The following is a 13,263-nucleotide window of genomic DNA, read 5'->3' as shown; positions in this document are numbered from 1 at the left end:
CACTGTAGCACACAGCAGACGAGGAGGGCTGCCAAAATGAAACACCTTCTTCTTGCTGCTGTGTTTCTGTTTGAAACTTTTTTGCATGCTTCAACTCGAAGCACCGCTCCATCCTCAGAGTTTCGTCTGGATGGGAATTTTTTGATAGGTGGACTCTTTGATATTCATTTCGCCTGGGGCCCTGGTCGCCATCTCCGACCAGAAGCTCTGGACTGCTCAACGTGAGTTAAGTTACGACAATGATTCACGAGGGAAAATGACGAAAGAATGATGCAGCATTTTAAAATTGGCTTATGATATAAATATACTCTCTCAATATGACTAAAGTACGTGTTGGACTAACTACACAGACAATACATTTATTGACAAAGATAACTTGAATAAATACAAATTGCAGTTTGAAAGTGATGATTTAAAAATACAATTTTCTGGAGCAATTACAGTTTGTCCTGATACTTTGCCTTCTTGTCCTCAGTCAGTGTTTCAGTATCTCAAGTTATCGGAGGTTTCAGTTGATGAGATTCACGGTAGAAGAAATTAACAACTCCACCAGCCTGCTTCCAAATGTGACTCTGGGCTACGAGATGTTTGACCACTGCTCAGACACGCTAAGCTTCCCAGGGATTTTAAAACTCATCTCAGTGAATGGTCAGATCCAACCTTGGGCTGAGCCAAACACAAAACTGTCCAAGGTGATAGCAGTGGTTGGTCCTTTCACAAGCACTCAATCCCTCACTGCAGCCCCGCTTTTTATGGTGGATCTCATTCCTATGGTAAGTACTGAATCACCACAACTCTATATAGGCCAAGTTATCATCACAATATCAGGTGTATTGGGCTAAGATTAAAATGTCACTGTGTTTTTCGACTGGTGAAGCTGAATTTTTCTGTAACTCTTCTTTGGCAGGTAAATTATGGATCCTCAACTTCTATTTTTTCAAAGAAAGCAAAATTCCCGTCATTCCTACGAACAGTGCATACCAACAGCGACATTATAGAGGTGATTGTCACCATTCTGAAGCACTTTCAGTGGCGCTGGGTCGCTTTCCTTTACACTGCTGATGATTATGGCAGCGACGGACTTGACTTATTCGTGAAGCGGATCAGGGACACTGACATCTGCATTGCGTACACCAAAGACCTCAACGCTGACATTAATTTTTCTAGGTTGTTCACACACATTGAGCTGCTGAGGATACGTGTAATTATTGTCTTCACAGCTGAAGTGGCTGCCAAAGTTCTCATCAAGTCAGCTATCCACTTTAACGTCACCGACAAAGTTTGGATAGCAAATGATGCATGGTCTCTGAATAAACAACTGCCTAAGATGGAAGAAATACGAAACATTGGAACTGTGCTTGGTGTGGCCCAGCCGATAGTGACAGTTCCTGGTTTTGGTGATTTCATCCATTCTGCTAAGGGCCAGAGCGAGTGTGGCTACGCTGGGCAGCAGCTGTGTGGCAATCAGGTTTTCAACTGCAGTGACTGGAGTGCACAAACTATCCTAGAGGCAGACCCGTCCTTCTCTTTTCCTGTTTATTCTGCTGTTTATGCTATCGCTCATGCACTGCACAAGACCTTACAGTGCGAAGAAGAGGGGTGTAGCAATATCACAGTGTATCCAAACATGGTAAGGATGTGATCATTCATTTCAGCAATTTACGTTTAGTTGTACCTTTAAACATAGTCATACGACTCAGCTTATTGGTTGTTGGATCTGGATATTAACCCAAGTTTTACAATCTATTATTTTATAAATCTCATGTGCAAACAGGATACTGACGGGGTCAAGGGTCATACTTACACTGTCTGTGGGTGAAACACCATTTTTATTTACATTCATTGTGAGACAGTTATAATAAAAGCTGTTACAAAAATGAAGCCTGCTGTAATAAATTTTCAAAGACAAGTGATCCACAGATCAACAGCAGATCTCCAAAACCGTTAGAAATGAAACTAAAGTGGTTGGAATGACCTAGTCAAAGCCCACTATGTTGTGTTGGCGCCTTGACAGAGCTGAGGACCAGACAATGCATCCAAATCAGAAAAATAAACTGTGTAAGAGACAAATGTGTTCATAATTAAATGAAAGTGTTACATGTTTAATTTGATCACACATTGTTTCTGTATTTGGTATATTCTGGTTCAGTGTGTTCTGTCATTTAGCTGAAGCTCTTATAACACGCTTAGAACATTTACTTAACCTAAAGGGAGTTTAGGAAATTATTATAGTTCGTTATTTTGTAATATCCTCATGAAAGCACCGGAATAAATATGTGGATTGTTGGAAAATTTTTTGTTTTATTTTGTTTTTTTGCAAGGTTTCAAAAAGTATTGCTCAAAAATTATTACTTTTTTCAGTCAAATTTATCCCCTCATTTAATAAATGTGGATTTTTTAAGGTATCTTTTAATACCTGTGTGATAAAGAAAAACTGTTAAAAAGATAGTAGTCTGGTGCGTGAATCTTGTACATATTCCAGTGAATCATTTCAAAAATTTTTCATGACTTTGATATGTAGTTGGAGAAAAAATACATTAAGTACAAATTTTGAAATATTCATTTGACTATTGTTTATCCATTTTAGGTTCTAGCAGCGCTCCAGAAGTCCAATTTCACTCTGCTGAACCACACCATTCAGTTTGATGAAAATGGTGACCTCAAGTTTGGACTCTATTTCCTCGTTTTCTGGAACCGTACTGGTGATGCACAGAAGTTTGGATTTTATCAATTTTATCCAACAGCTAATTTCTACATCAACAGCACCGAAATCATCTGGTACACGAATAAAGAAGTAAGCTCTCTCTTGTTTGAGATGGATGGATGGATGGATGGATGGATGGATGGATGGATGGATGGATGGATGGTAAAAGCAGTAATATGTGAGAATCAAGTTTTTCAATAAGTCAGCTAAACATTAACTAGCGTATTCACTGGAAGCTAAATAAACTTGCTGAATAGAATGAAGATTGTTCTAATTATTATTCTCAGATGCCACCTTAAAAGGTAAACTAAACATTTTGACAAAAAAAATGCTGTATGAAAGTTGTGTGTGCTCATTTTTTGTCTGTTTGTTGTTCCTTAAACAGGTTCCCACGTCTCTTTGCACCCCAGAGTGTCCCGACGGATATGCAAGAAAGCAAACTTACATCCACAGATGCTGCTTTACCTGTGAAATCTGTCCAAATGAAACATACATCAATGTTACAGGTACATACAAGGATGTGGAATTATTGAGTTATTATTATTATTATTTGATTTTTAACATTTCGGTTGTTTTCAATAAACATATGTCAGTTATAACCGCATTGCAAGAAAATCATCGATAATGAAAAAGATTTTATACCAGCTATCACTTCTCAACTGTGTCAGAGTTATTTAATTAAAGGCGATTTTAATTTGTTCATGTCTCAATTTTTAGAGGATCCGTACAACTGCATCAGCTGTAAGGAGACAGAGTGGTCTGATGAAGGAAGTACATCATGCAACCTGCGGCTGGTGGAGTACATACAGTTCACAGACATGGGGGCGGTGCTGATCCTGGTTGGAGCCGGCACCTTCGTGGGCCTCAGTGGCGCTATATCTGTTCTCTTCGCCTTCAACTACAACACGCCTGTTGTCAGATCTGCTGGAGGACCGATGTGCTTCCTGATCTTAGGCTGCCTCACTCTGTGCAGTATCAGTGTGTTCTTTTACTTTGGTAAGCCCACAAGTGCTTCGTGCATCTTAAGATACTTGCCCTTTCTATTGTTCTTCACAGTTTGTCTGGCATGTTTTGTTGTGCGCTCTTTTCAGATTGTTTGTATTTTCAAAATAGCTGCCAAGTTCCCCAAACTCCAAAGATGGTGGACTAAATATCACGGCCAATGGCTGCTCGTCACTGGCGCATTCACAGCTCAGGCCCTGCTACTTATTGTTAGCTTTTCCTACGATTCTCCCAGCCCTTACAACGAAACGTCGTGGAACCATGACCGAATTGTGCTTTTCTGTTCTCTGAATCTAGAAGCAACCTCGTTTTCTTTCGTTTTACTCGGCCTTTTGAGCTGCCTTTGCTTCATTTTCTCCTACATGGGAAAAGACCTTCCGAAGAATTACAACGAAGCCAAAGCCATAACCTTCTGCCTGCTGCTGCTGATCCTCACCTGGATCTTGTTTGTTACCATTTATATGCTCTACCACGGAAAGTTCATCCAGTCTCTGAACGCTCTCGCAGTGCTCTGCAGCCTCTACTCGTTCTTGCTGTGGTATTTTCTGCCAAAATGTTACATCATTATTTTTCAGTCCCACAAAAACACACCGCAGTACTTTCAGTGTCTCATACAGAACTACACCAAAACAATCAGCAAGTAGACGTTCTCATTAAGTGTCACAGCGCCAGTCACATCTGTGCATGAATGAATCAAAGCAACACTTCAGGTATGTTTGAGAAATCATTGAATCTGACTAAATTCAACATGACAAATTGCAAAGTCAACTTTCTTTTAATGTATGTTTGATATATACAGTATTTTTTTACAACTGAAGGTGACATAGTTACTCTATTGTGCTATGAAATGGCACTGTTTAGTAACGTTTATGTTGCTTAATACCAGAACTTAAAACGAGTTGGACAATCATTTTTATTTTTATATTGTTGAGACTGATTTTTATTGTAACCACATGAGGGCGCCACTTTAATGCAGCAAGCTAAACAACCATCCTTCCGTGTGTCTGCCAGTTGATTTTCTTGTTTTGTTTACGAAAATAAAGTCCAATAATAGATACATTATTTTACATCTATAGCTATTTATTTGGAGCCATATTACAACAAATTCCACCTCAGGGTACTTTACAAGACAAACTGGTCAAATTCATCTTTAGAGTCCAAATCAATATTTTTTTGCTCATTCCAGTTAATTTCTTTACAATTCAGTCATTTAGTCAGGTTCACTTACATACAATTTTGCCTTGATTATAGCAGAGAACAATCAAAGATTAATGATATAATGTTCAGTGGTGAAAAGTTCTGTCTGAGGAAGCCCATTCAATCTGTTAAAACCTTTAAATATTTCATCCTGAGAAATCATGAGGTAACTATGGAAACCAATATTTTGCTTCTAGATAGTACAAGCATTTGGCAGAACCAGTAGCAGCAGCCAAAGCCATCATTAGTGTATATTTGCTGACATTCATTCTATGGTCTGTTTTTTTTTTAAAATTATTATTCATTATATTTCTAAAACAGGAAACTGTTTCCATTTAAATGGGAGTTGCAGAAACTGCATAACTATAAAATGTAATGAAAATCAAATTAATGTAATTCAGCTCAGGTAAATATTCTGATTTGGCTCAATGCAAATCAGTTCAATTTGCTGCCAATTCACAACAAATGTCATCTTGAGGCATTTGTTGCCTTGATCCCAGGAAATCCAGAGGTATTGATTTGAATTATGCAATCTGGTTGGTCGAGATTCTTCATTAGAAGAAAAAGCCACAGTGCTACACCAACACTTAGTGCTAGGCACCTTAACAAGGATAAATCAGAGGGAACCACTAAGGTCACTTATTTACCAAAGGTCAACATCCACCTTTTCCAGAGTCTGGTCAAAGTTTTATGAGGCTTTCAGGTATATTAAGGGGTCCCCTATTTAACTTGTGAAAATACCAGTGTGAGGGTTCTACAGAGGATTCCAATACTGATAATAATAATAATAATAATAATAATAATAATAATAATAATAATAATTTGTTCAGTAATTTATATAAACTATTTTCAGAATATGACTAATAATTATCAATAGGTTATTTAACCTAGAAGAAATTGACTTATGTGTACATCAAACGTCAGTGCCAGCAGGGGGCCCTAAGCAGACGCAAACTCCGCTTGGTGGCCCTTATTTTTTCAGTCAATATGAAGCTGGAGCTCAGAGATAAGCCCCTTCAAACCAAGTCCATTTATCTGTTGTTGTTGTTGTTGTTGTTGTTGTTGTTTTTAATCTCTTGATTTAATTGGTATAAAGATAAACCCTGTGTGCTTCCTGTTGCCAGGTTTACTCAGAACTGGTTTTGAAATAAAGTGCTGAGCTGAGGCAACCTGTGGTTTTTTTATCCCCCCCCCCTTTTAAAAAGTAAAAGCTTCACGCCGAGATGCTCGGTTGGCCTGGGGGGGTGGAAGAGTTGCCCCTCCAAGTGAAACGGAAGAGGCTTGCCGCAGGGGACTCATGGGGGGCGCAGTCCTGGTGGGTAAATTGCCATTTTGTTGTGGCTTTTCAGCTTCCAGGCAAGGGGGGAAAATGGGAGGACGGACCGTGAAACTAGGAACGAATTGGTAAAAAAAAGTGCCACTTAACATGGCATATGGCACTTTTCCTAGAGAGCGGGACGCTGACACCTACAAATTGACAATTTCATACCAATTTCAGAGTTACTTTAGCCACACACGGTGGTGCCTCGATTAGCAGCATTTTAGACTGACACAGTCTACAGGGCAATGTTACATGAAGCGGTCAAATGTTTAGTTGGTGACCTTCTTTATTTCAATTCTATCATCTTAGAAAGTCTCTACGCTGTGTAACATTTTGACAACTTACATTGCACAGAGAAAATGCAACTATTTATTGTGCTGTAATTTTAATAATTCTAAATGTTTATGCTTTAATGTAAAAAGCACCTCCAGTATCTAATCTAAGATTTTTAAAAAACGTGTTGGCTTTGAGAACTGCTGCAGCCCCAGATCAGTTATATGTATAATAAATAATGTTGTTCTTCATTTTGTCTTGATTTGTTTTTCTTTTTTTGCGTTTTTGCTGATACAGCACACATTTTTCTTCTAATAGGAATATAGAGCGAGGAAACTCGCAGGAACGCCCCGCGGCTTTTCACTTGTAGCTTTTTGTTTCCCACTTTCGAGCAGATAAAGGGGAAAGCCCTGGGAAAGGGTCGAGCTGCAATTGGTCCATCCTTTTAGGTCCAAAAAAAACAACAACAAAAAAACGCACTTTAGGACACCAAAGGCAATTTGCGTTTGGTGATCATAAGAAGGTTTGGCATAAAATAATCTTCTTTTAATTCAACAGACATGGATCAGTAACAACTGACACTGGACAGTTTTGTTACAGTGCAATCTGATCTTTTATTATCTTTTTTTAATAGAACTTAACCCCTTTAATGGCGGCGAAAAAGGCAAAGTATTCAAACAATAGATGTGTCTCATGGACGGGATACCACCAGTTAAAGGGTTAAGTCATGTTTGTTTTACAACATATCTGGCAACCCAGTGATCCTTGTGCATGTCATTTTATTAACTCGTATAGTTCACATTTTTCTACTGAATGCTTAAGTATAAAATATATTTCGGTTTTTTTCTTCTTTTTCTAAGCAAAAGCTAAAAAAACACAAAAACCATTAAGTATACCAATATTACCATGTATTTTTAAACAATTATGTAATTCTGTGCTCTGAGGCTGATATATTTTGTCCCTGCATTAAATTTCTATAATCATCAAACATCATTGATATGTAAAGTAAACCATCCTGGCTCCAGTAGAGAGCCCTGCGGGATCCCATGATGCCTGAATTTTCCAATTTACCTTCTGTGTTTGTGAAAACTGTGAAACGGGCGTTTGACATTCAAACGCTTTGGTCTCAGTGTATTTTGGTATTTATTTCTATGAACAGCAAATTTAAACTAGACCTATAAAACGTCGCTTTCGCTTTCATAATTATGACACCTGAGTTGCATGCTTATGAAGTGCTGTTCTGTAGCTATACATCATTACAGCCCAAATTCAGAAGACATCGCGCCGTAAAGCTAAAAGACAAAGTAATTTCATCATCGTGTTAAAATCAAACGTTGCTCTTGTGGCTGTCGCCTGAATGCAGTGCACCAAAAATCTGCTCTGGTATTCTCATTCAAATCCTGCTCTGTTCCTTCAGAGTAAATGGCAGATGTTTTGCAATTCAAGACGCATCAATGCCCATGTGCTTCAGTCTTTAACAATGGCGAACTCCTATAGTCAAGCTCTTGTGTCTTTCATTTCAGAGGCCAACAAAGGGCTTCATCCTCCAGCGCAGTTATAAAGTTACTTTGCTGGTCAGTTCATTTCGGCACTTGGGGAAAAAAACAAAAAAAAAAACCTTAAGCGATGTTAATGTGCGGCCTCTGCTCCTTTCATGCGCTAACCCCGGCGCACACAGGAGAACAGCGGCCTTTGTGTCGCCACTCCAAAATAAGAAGTCTTTAAATAACCCGGGCAGCAGTCCATAGAAATTCATGACGCTATTTTTTTTTTCTATTTGATGTTTGATCAGAGTTTCGCCAACGCGTCCGTCGCGTGGCTTCTCCTGAAATCCTCCAAATATTTTCTGGGGTTTTTTTCTCCCAGTCCACCTGTTCATGTACCTGCTCTCTCTCTCTCTCTCTCTCTCTCTCTCTCTCTCTCTCTCTCTCTCTCTCTCTCTCTCTCTCTCTTTCCCTTATACAGACGCCCCGGTGTGCACAATGAGGATTTGGTCACACCTCGAGTTCAGCTCAATGGAAGGCGGTTCATCGATTTGCTCCGCTCTCCATGACCCAAAGTTTGCGTATATTTTACCAGTGTCCTGAAAACACATTATAAGCTAAAACCTTTATAAAATACTTGATGAATAAATATTGTTTAAAGGTTTTTGTTTGTTTGTTTGTTTTGCCTTGTTTTTGGAGAACATGAGGCTGCTAATTGATGAGGCCTAAAAATGGCTTCTATTAAATGGACAATGGGTTTAAAGGGGAATTTAAAAATGACCATTGTTCTTTTTATTAAAGACATAACTTTGCATGAAACCCGATGTTTTATTGTATGCTAGGTAAGTATTTTCCAGATCTAAATAAATTTAGAGTAAGATGTATAGATTGGGGGGAAATATTTGGACTTCTTGACATTTTCTTCATCCGTTTATCCATCCGCCCGACCGAAGCGATTTCAAGATGTTTTATTTCATATATGTAGTAAAATACGTTGTCGAGGACGTTTAATGCAAATTCTATGTCGAGGGATAAATATTGCTCTTTGGGTTGGAAAGTCTGCCAACCCCTGGTGTAAAGAGCCACGTTGGTTTCCGCGTGTTTTCTGCTAAAATCTTTGCTTTCGTCTGTTAATGATGGTCGGGGCTTCGCCTGTAGCCATTGACTTGCAGATGCATCGCTTTCTTTCCAGCGGGGAAGCAGTTTATTGCAGTAATTGCATAATTGACGCGCTAATTGTTGTTAACAAGTTCCCCAAACAGTCCAATTATTACTGCGGTTTTGTCGCGTCTCCTCCGGCGGGAATCCATGACAAAGGTCTGGTCGGGTTAATGAATGACCCGCGGCTGAAAAGTGACAGTGGGAGAAGAGGTCCGATCCCTTTTATAAACATACACCTAGCGTGTCATTTAATGGCAACTCACATTATTGTCTCCATTTGACGCGCGCGTTTCTTGCTGCGCTTTTCTTATGGATAGATGTGGCGCAACACCATGTGGAAGAATTGCAAGAGGTTTTTTTTGTTCTTAAAGCCTCCTGCAGTCATCAGGGCACGCTTTGGAAACGGTCACTAATAGTAACCCAACACTAATTTAAATTAAAGCGAGTAATCAGAGGTGAAGCCTGTAATTAGGGGTGCAAAAAAATATGGGTGGGGGGGGGACAAGAGAGGCAACAACTGCTTTTATAGGACTGCAAGTCAAAATCAACTCTCCACGGTGCTGTGCGGGAGGAAGAAAAAGAAAACAGGCGTGAAAACGATGATTATGTGCCGCAACGCCGGGACAAAAAGCCACCAGAAAGGCTACTTAGACCAGAGCATCCCGAACAGATTTCATACTGAGTTATAGCGTCACAGCCTGTGCAGGCAATTTCTCGGTTTTTATCCAATTAGTATTTTTTTTTTTTTAAATGTAATTAAAATAAAGACCGACAGCCCTATGCATCAGTTGGAGTCAAAGCGTTTCTAAAGTGGGATTTGGTTGAAGCTTCGATCTGTCGAGTCCCAAACAGAAATGTTTGAAATATACAGAAACTCTTACGAATCTATTCCTGTTGCATGGAGAGGAACGTCTTTGATCCCATAAACCCCATAAAACGATCTTCTTTCATTTGGCTAAGAAATGAGAAATGGTTTATGATTAAGGGCTAATGTGCAGTTGTGGCTTTGTGTCTCTTTTAAAACATTTAGCAGAGTTAAATCAACAAAACTGAACTCTGCTAAGGTATCAAAATGACATTGTGATCCAGCTCTTGCTGACCGCGTTTGTGGAAATTCTTACGTTCACATCAATAATTTGAATGACTGATATTCAATGCATCCAAATGCAACTTTTACAGTGTAGTCTAGCCGGGAATTAAAGCCAAATCAAAATACAACGTTCTTCTACAATGTGCTTAAGGCAACTTTCTTTGGTTAGCGCGGCAGTAAAAAGTCGATAGTTCTCCTTATGCCCCTCTGAGAACATTGGCAGCACGACTCTAAACTTTTGGCGCTGCTGAGCTCAGACACACTGAAGTGTTTTCATGAGGTCTTGTGTGGGCGCGCGCCACGCAGGACGCGCACAGAGCGCCTCCTCGAGCCTGAAGTCAGCGCATTGTTTCAAATGGCACGGCTTTCCCAAGAGTTAACCCCTTTCAGAGAGCAGTGTGGCAAATCGCGAGGCGAGAGTCTAAGGACGAGGGGGCGGCCCGCAATTCTCCTCGGTGCCTCACCGAACCCGCATGCCACGAAGACAAAAAACTGCTGACGCACAAAAGCCAAAGAATCCGAAAAGTCCCAAAGAAATCAGAAAACGTCCGTAAAGTTCACGTTTCACTTTCCAACTTAAGCAGGTGTTGCGTTTGTTTATTTGTTGTCGTTTCTACTGTTGGGTGTAAAGCAAATTGAGTTTGACTGATACCAGCATTCTTCGGATGCAGAAGTTTTGTTTCTTTCTTCTTTTTTTCTTTTTTTTTTTTTACAATCAGCGCGCACCAGAAAATCAGAATCTTGTGTGGACATGGTGGGGAATTATCACGGTGCTGCCTTGAACCAGGTGGCGTGAAACTCACACATAAAAGCCTAAATGCAAGAGTCAACACTTCCCTCTCTGCACTCCAAGAGCAGCCGCTATGGTTACCTTCATCATTTTTACGCTTCTCTCTCTGTGTGTGTGTGTTTTTTTCTTCTCGCGCCCCCACACGTTGATTTTTGGACGTGTGCAGATAAACATACAGTAGCAGGCCGACCTTCAATCTGCCTGCTTGATCTGTAGGCCGCTTTTGTGCCTATTTCATATAAACTCGGGCTTTCTTTACTCATGTGAGTAAAGCTTGTGCTACTTTTCCATTAGTTTGCACAACCTGATGGATACAATTCTCCGCAATTATGCGCAAAAATACCCAGTCTTGCATAAGACGGGAACAGTCATGTGTGCCACAAACATTAATGAAAAACATTAACGACAGAAGAATGCGTTGTTTAGACAAAGTCACAAGAATACCTGTTTGCAGCTTGAAAACGCGTAAAGGCGCGCTGCTTTATCAACAACCTAAGTATTACATTTGCAAAACACTGTGGTGGAAAACTTAACCGGCACGTGGCCGATCACCCTCACTATAAAATGTGGTGGTGGCATCATCATGCTGTGGGGATGGGTTTTATTTTTCTGCGCGTGAAACAAAACAAAAAAACAAAAATCAGTTTCTGGAAGTTCAGCGCTGGAGTATCTTGTAGATGTGAATGCAGCACAAAGCCCCACAAATGATTGAATTTGGGAAGCTGAATGCAAATGTGAGATCTTCATTATTAATTTAAAAATGCTTTAATATGAATTCTTTGTCTTGAGTGTCATATACAATTCAAACAAAAATATACTCAGAATGTGGAGCGAGAAAAAAATAACAATAAAGTTAAATATAGACAATCATTGTTGCTTGATTGTGTCAATAAATTAAGACAGTTTTTAAAATGTTTGCTGTTCTTGTTGTGTTGGTCCGCGGTGGTGGTTGGCTTATGCTGGTGAATGACGCCATTGATGTTCATTTGAGCAGCAGGAGACAGGCGGGATGGTTTGTATTGACATGGTAAGTGGGTGCGCCTATAAAAAGCTTCCCCGGATTCTCCGCTCAGGGCAGCGGAGAGGGAAAGAAATTCACTTCAAGCAGAGTAAATCAAAAATCTGGACCAAAAAAAAAAGAATGGTGGCAACATCAGAATGTGGTGAAAAGGGTAAATCCGGAAACAAGGTATAGACATAATGAAAGTCGATGGAAGAGGGGGGCGTACAGACTCAAGCTGTAGAAATTAACCTGCGCCTGACCTTTCTACAGGTTTCAAAACCTCTCATGGAGAAGAAGCGAAGAGCGCGGATAAACCAGTGTCTGGACGAGTTGAAGTCGCTTCTGGAGAGCTACTACAGCAGCAGTGTGAGTGCGGGCGACATGTCTGGGCTTTTAAAAGATGTAACTTTACCCGAGTGATCCAAACGTGACGATTTCTACCAAACTGTTTTTTCTCAGATTCGAAAGCGCAAGCTGGAGAAAGCCGACATCTTAGAGCTCACGGTGAAACATCTGAGGAGCCTCCAAAAGATTCAGAGCAGTGAGTCGCTAACTTAATCTGGGTTATTAAAGCAGCAAAACGTGTTTCCAGAAATTATTCAGCTCTTCTTTCCACCTCGATATTTGCCGCAGTTTCCGCCGGTGCTTCTGAGCTTCCTGATTACCAGCTGGGCTTCCGGAACTGCCTGGCAAACGTCAACCAGTACCTGCTGCTGGCTGATCACCTGAGCGGCAGTGAGCGCTGGGTGATGTCGCAGCTCTCCAACAAGCTGTGTCGCTCTCGGCGGGGAGGTGAAGCGTCCAGCACCACGGACAGCGACCCGAGCCAACCTGAGGCGGCGGCGGAGGAGGAGGAGGAGGCGGCGGCGGCGGCGGGGAGGCTTCGGCTGCCGAGCGCAAATGGACACGAAGGAGAGAGGAACCCGACCAGATCTGTAATACCGAAACTCCGAACGGCTCTCACGGTTTCCTCTTTAGCCATCGAAGACACGAACAAGTTATTTGACGCCAAACAGACCCGTGTTTTAGCGCAGAAAGCTCCCACGGGAAACATAGAGACGCAAAGCAGCCGTCACCCTGAGTGCGCCAGTCCGCGGCTTGACGCTGGGAACACGGAGCGCCATGTGTGGCGGCCCTGGTGAAGCCGATGGGGAAACTCACTCACTGAATGTTTATGATTGCACTGGATATTTTCACCACTGTGTTATTAAGCTCACTTATGTATTATTTTATTAATA

At 40.8% G+C, this 13,263-nt stretch overlaps 2 protein-coding genes across 2 annotated transcripts; both read left to right on the top strand.

Moving 5' to 3' along the window:
* The first annotated feature begins 36 nt into the window (after nucleotides 1-36).
* Nucleotides 37-4,350, top strand: LOC114147838 (taste receptor type 1 member 1-like). Its single transcript, XM_028022519.1, has 6 exons — nucleotides 37-221; nucleotides 476-773; nucleotides 908-1,630; nucleotides 2,588-2,794; nucleotides 3,090-3,210; nucleotides 3,422-4,350. Exons 1-6 carry the CDS (start codon nucleotides 37-39, stop codon nucleotides 4,348-4,350), a joined length of 2,463 nt encoding a protein of 820 aa, XP_027878320.1.
* A 7,737-nt stretch (nucleotides 4,351-12,087) lies between these two features.
* her3 (hairy-related 3) lies at nucleotides 12,088-13,263 on the top strand. Its single transcript, XM_028021620.1, has 4 exons — nucleotides 12,088-12,211; nucleotides 12,296-12,391; nucleotides 12,485-12,566; nucleotides 12,659-13,263. The coding sequence occupies exons 1-4, from the start codon at nucleotides 12,164-12,166 to the stop codon at nucleotides 13,165-13,167; spliced, it is 735 nt and encodes a 244-aa protein (XP_027877421.1). The 5' UTR covers nucleotides 12,088-12,163; the 3' UTR covers nucleotides 13,168-13,263.

This window comes from Xiphophorus couchianus, chromosome 1 (assembly GCF_001444195.1).
Source record: "Xiphophorus couchianus chromosome 1, X_couchianus-1.0, whole genome shotgun sequence".
In the NCBI taxonomy this organism is placed as follows: Eukaryota; Metazoa; Chordata; class Actinopteri; order Cyprinodontiformes; family Poeciliidae; genus Xiphophorus; species Xiphophorus couchianus.
The sequence above is the reverse complement of the archived record's forward strand: the minus strand, read 5'-3'. Positions and strand labels throughout refer to the sequence as shown.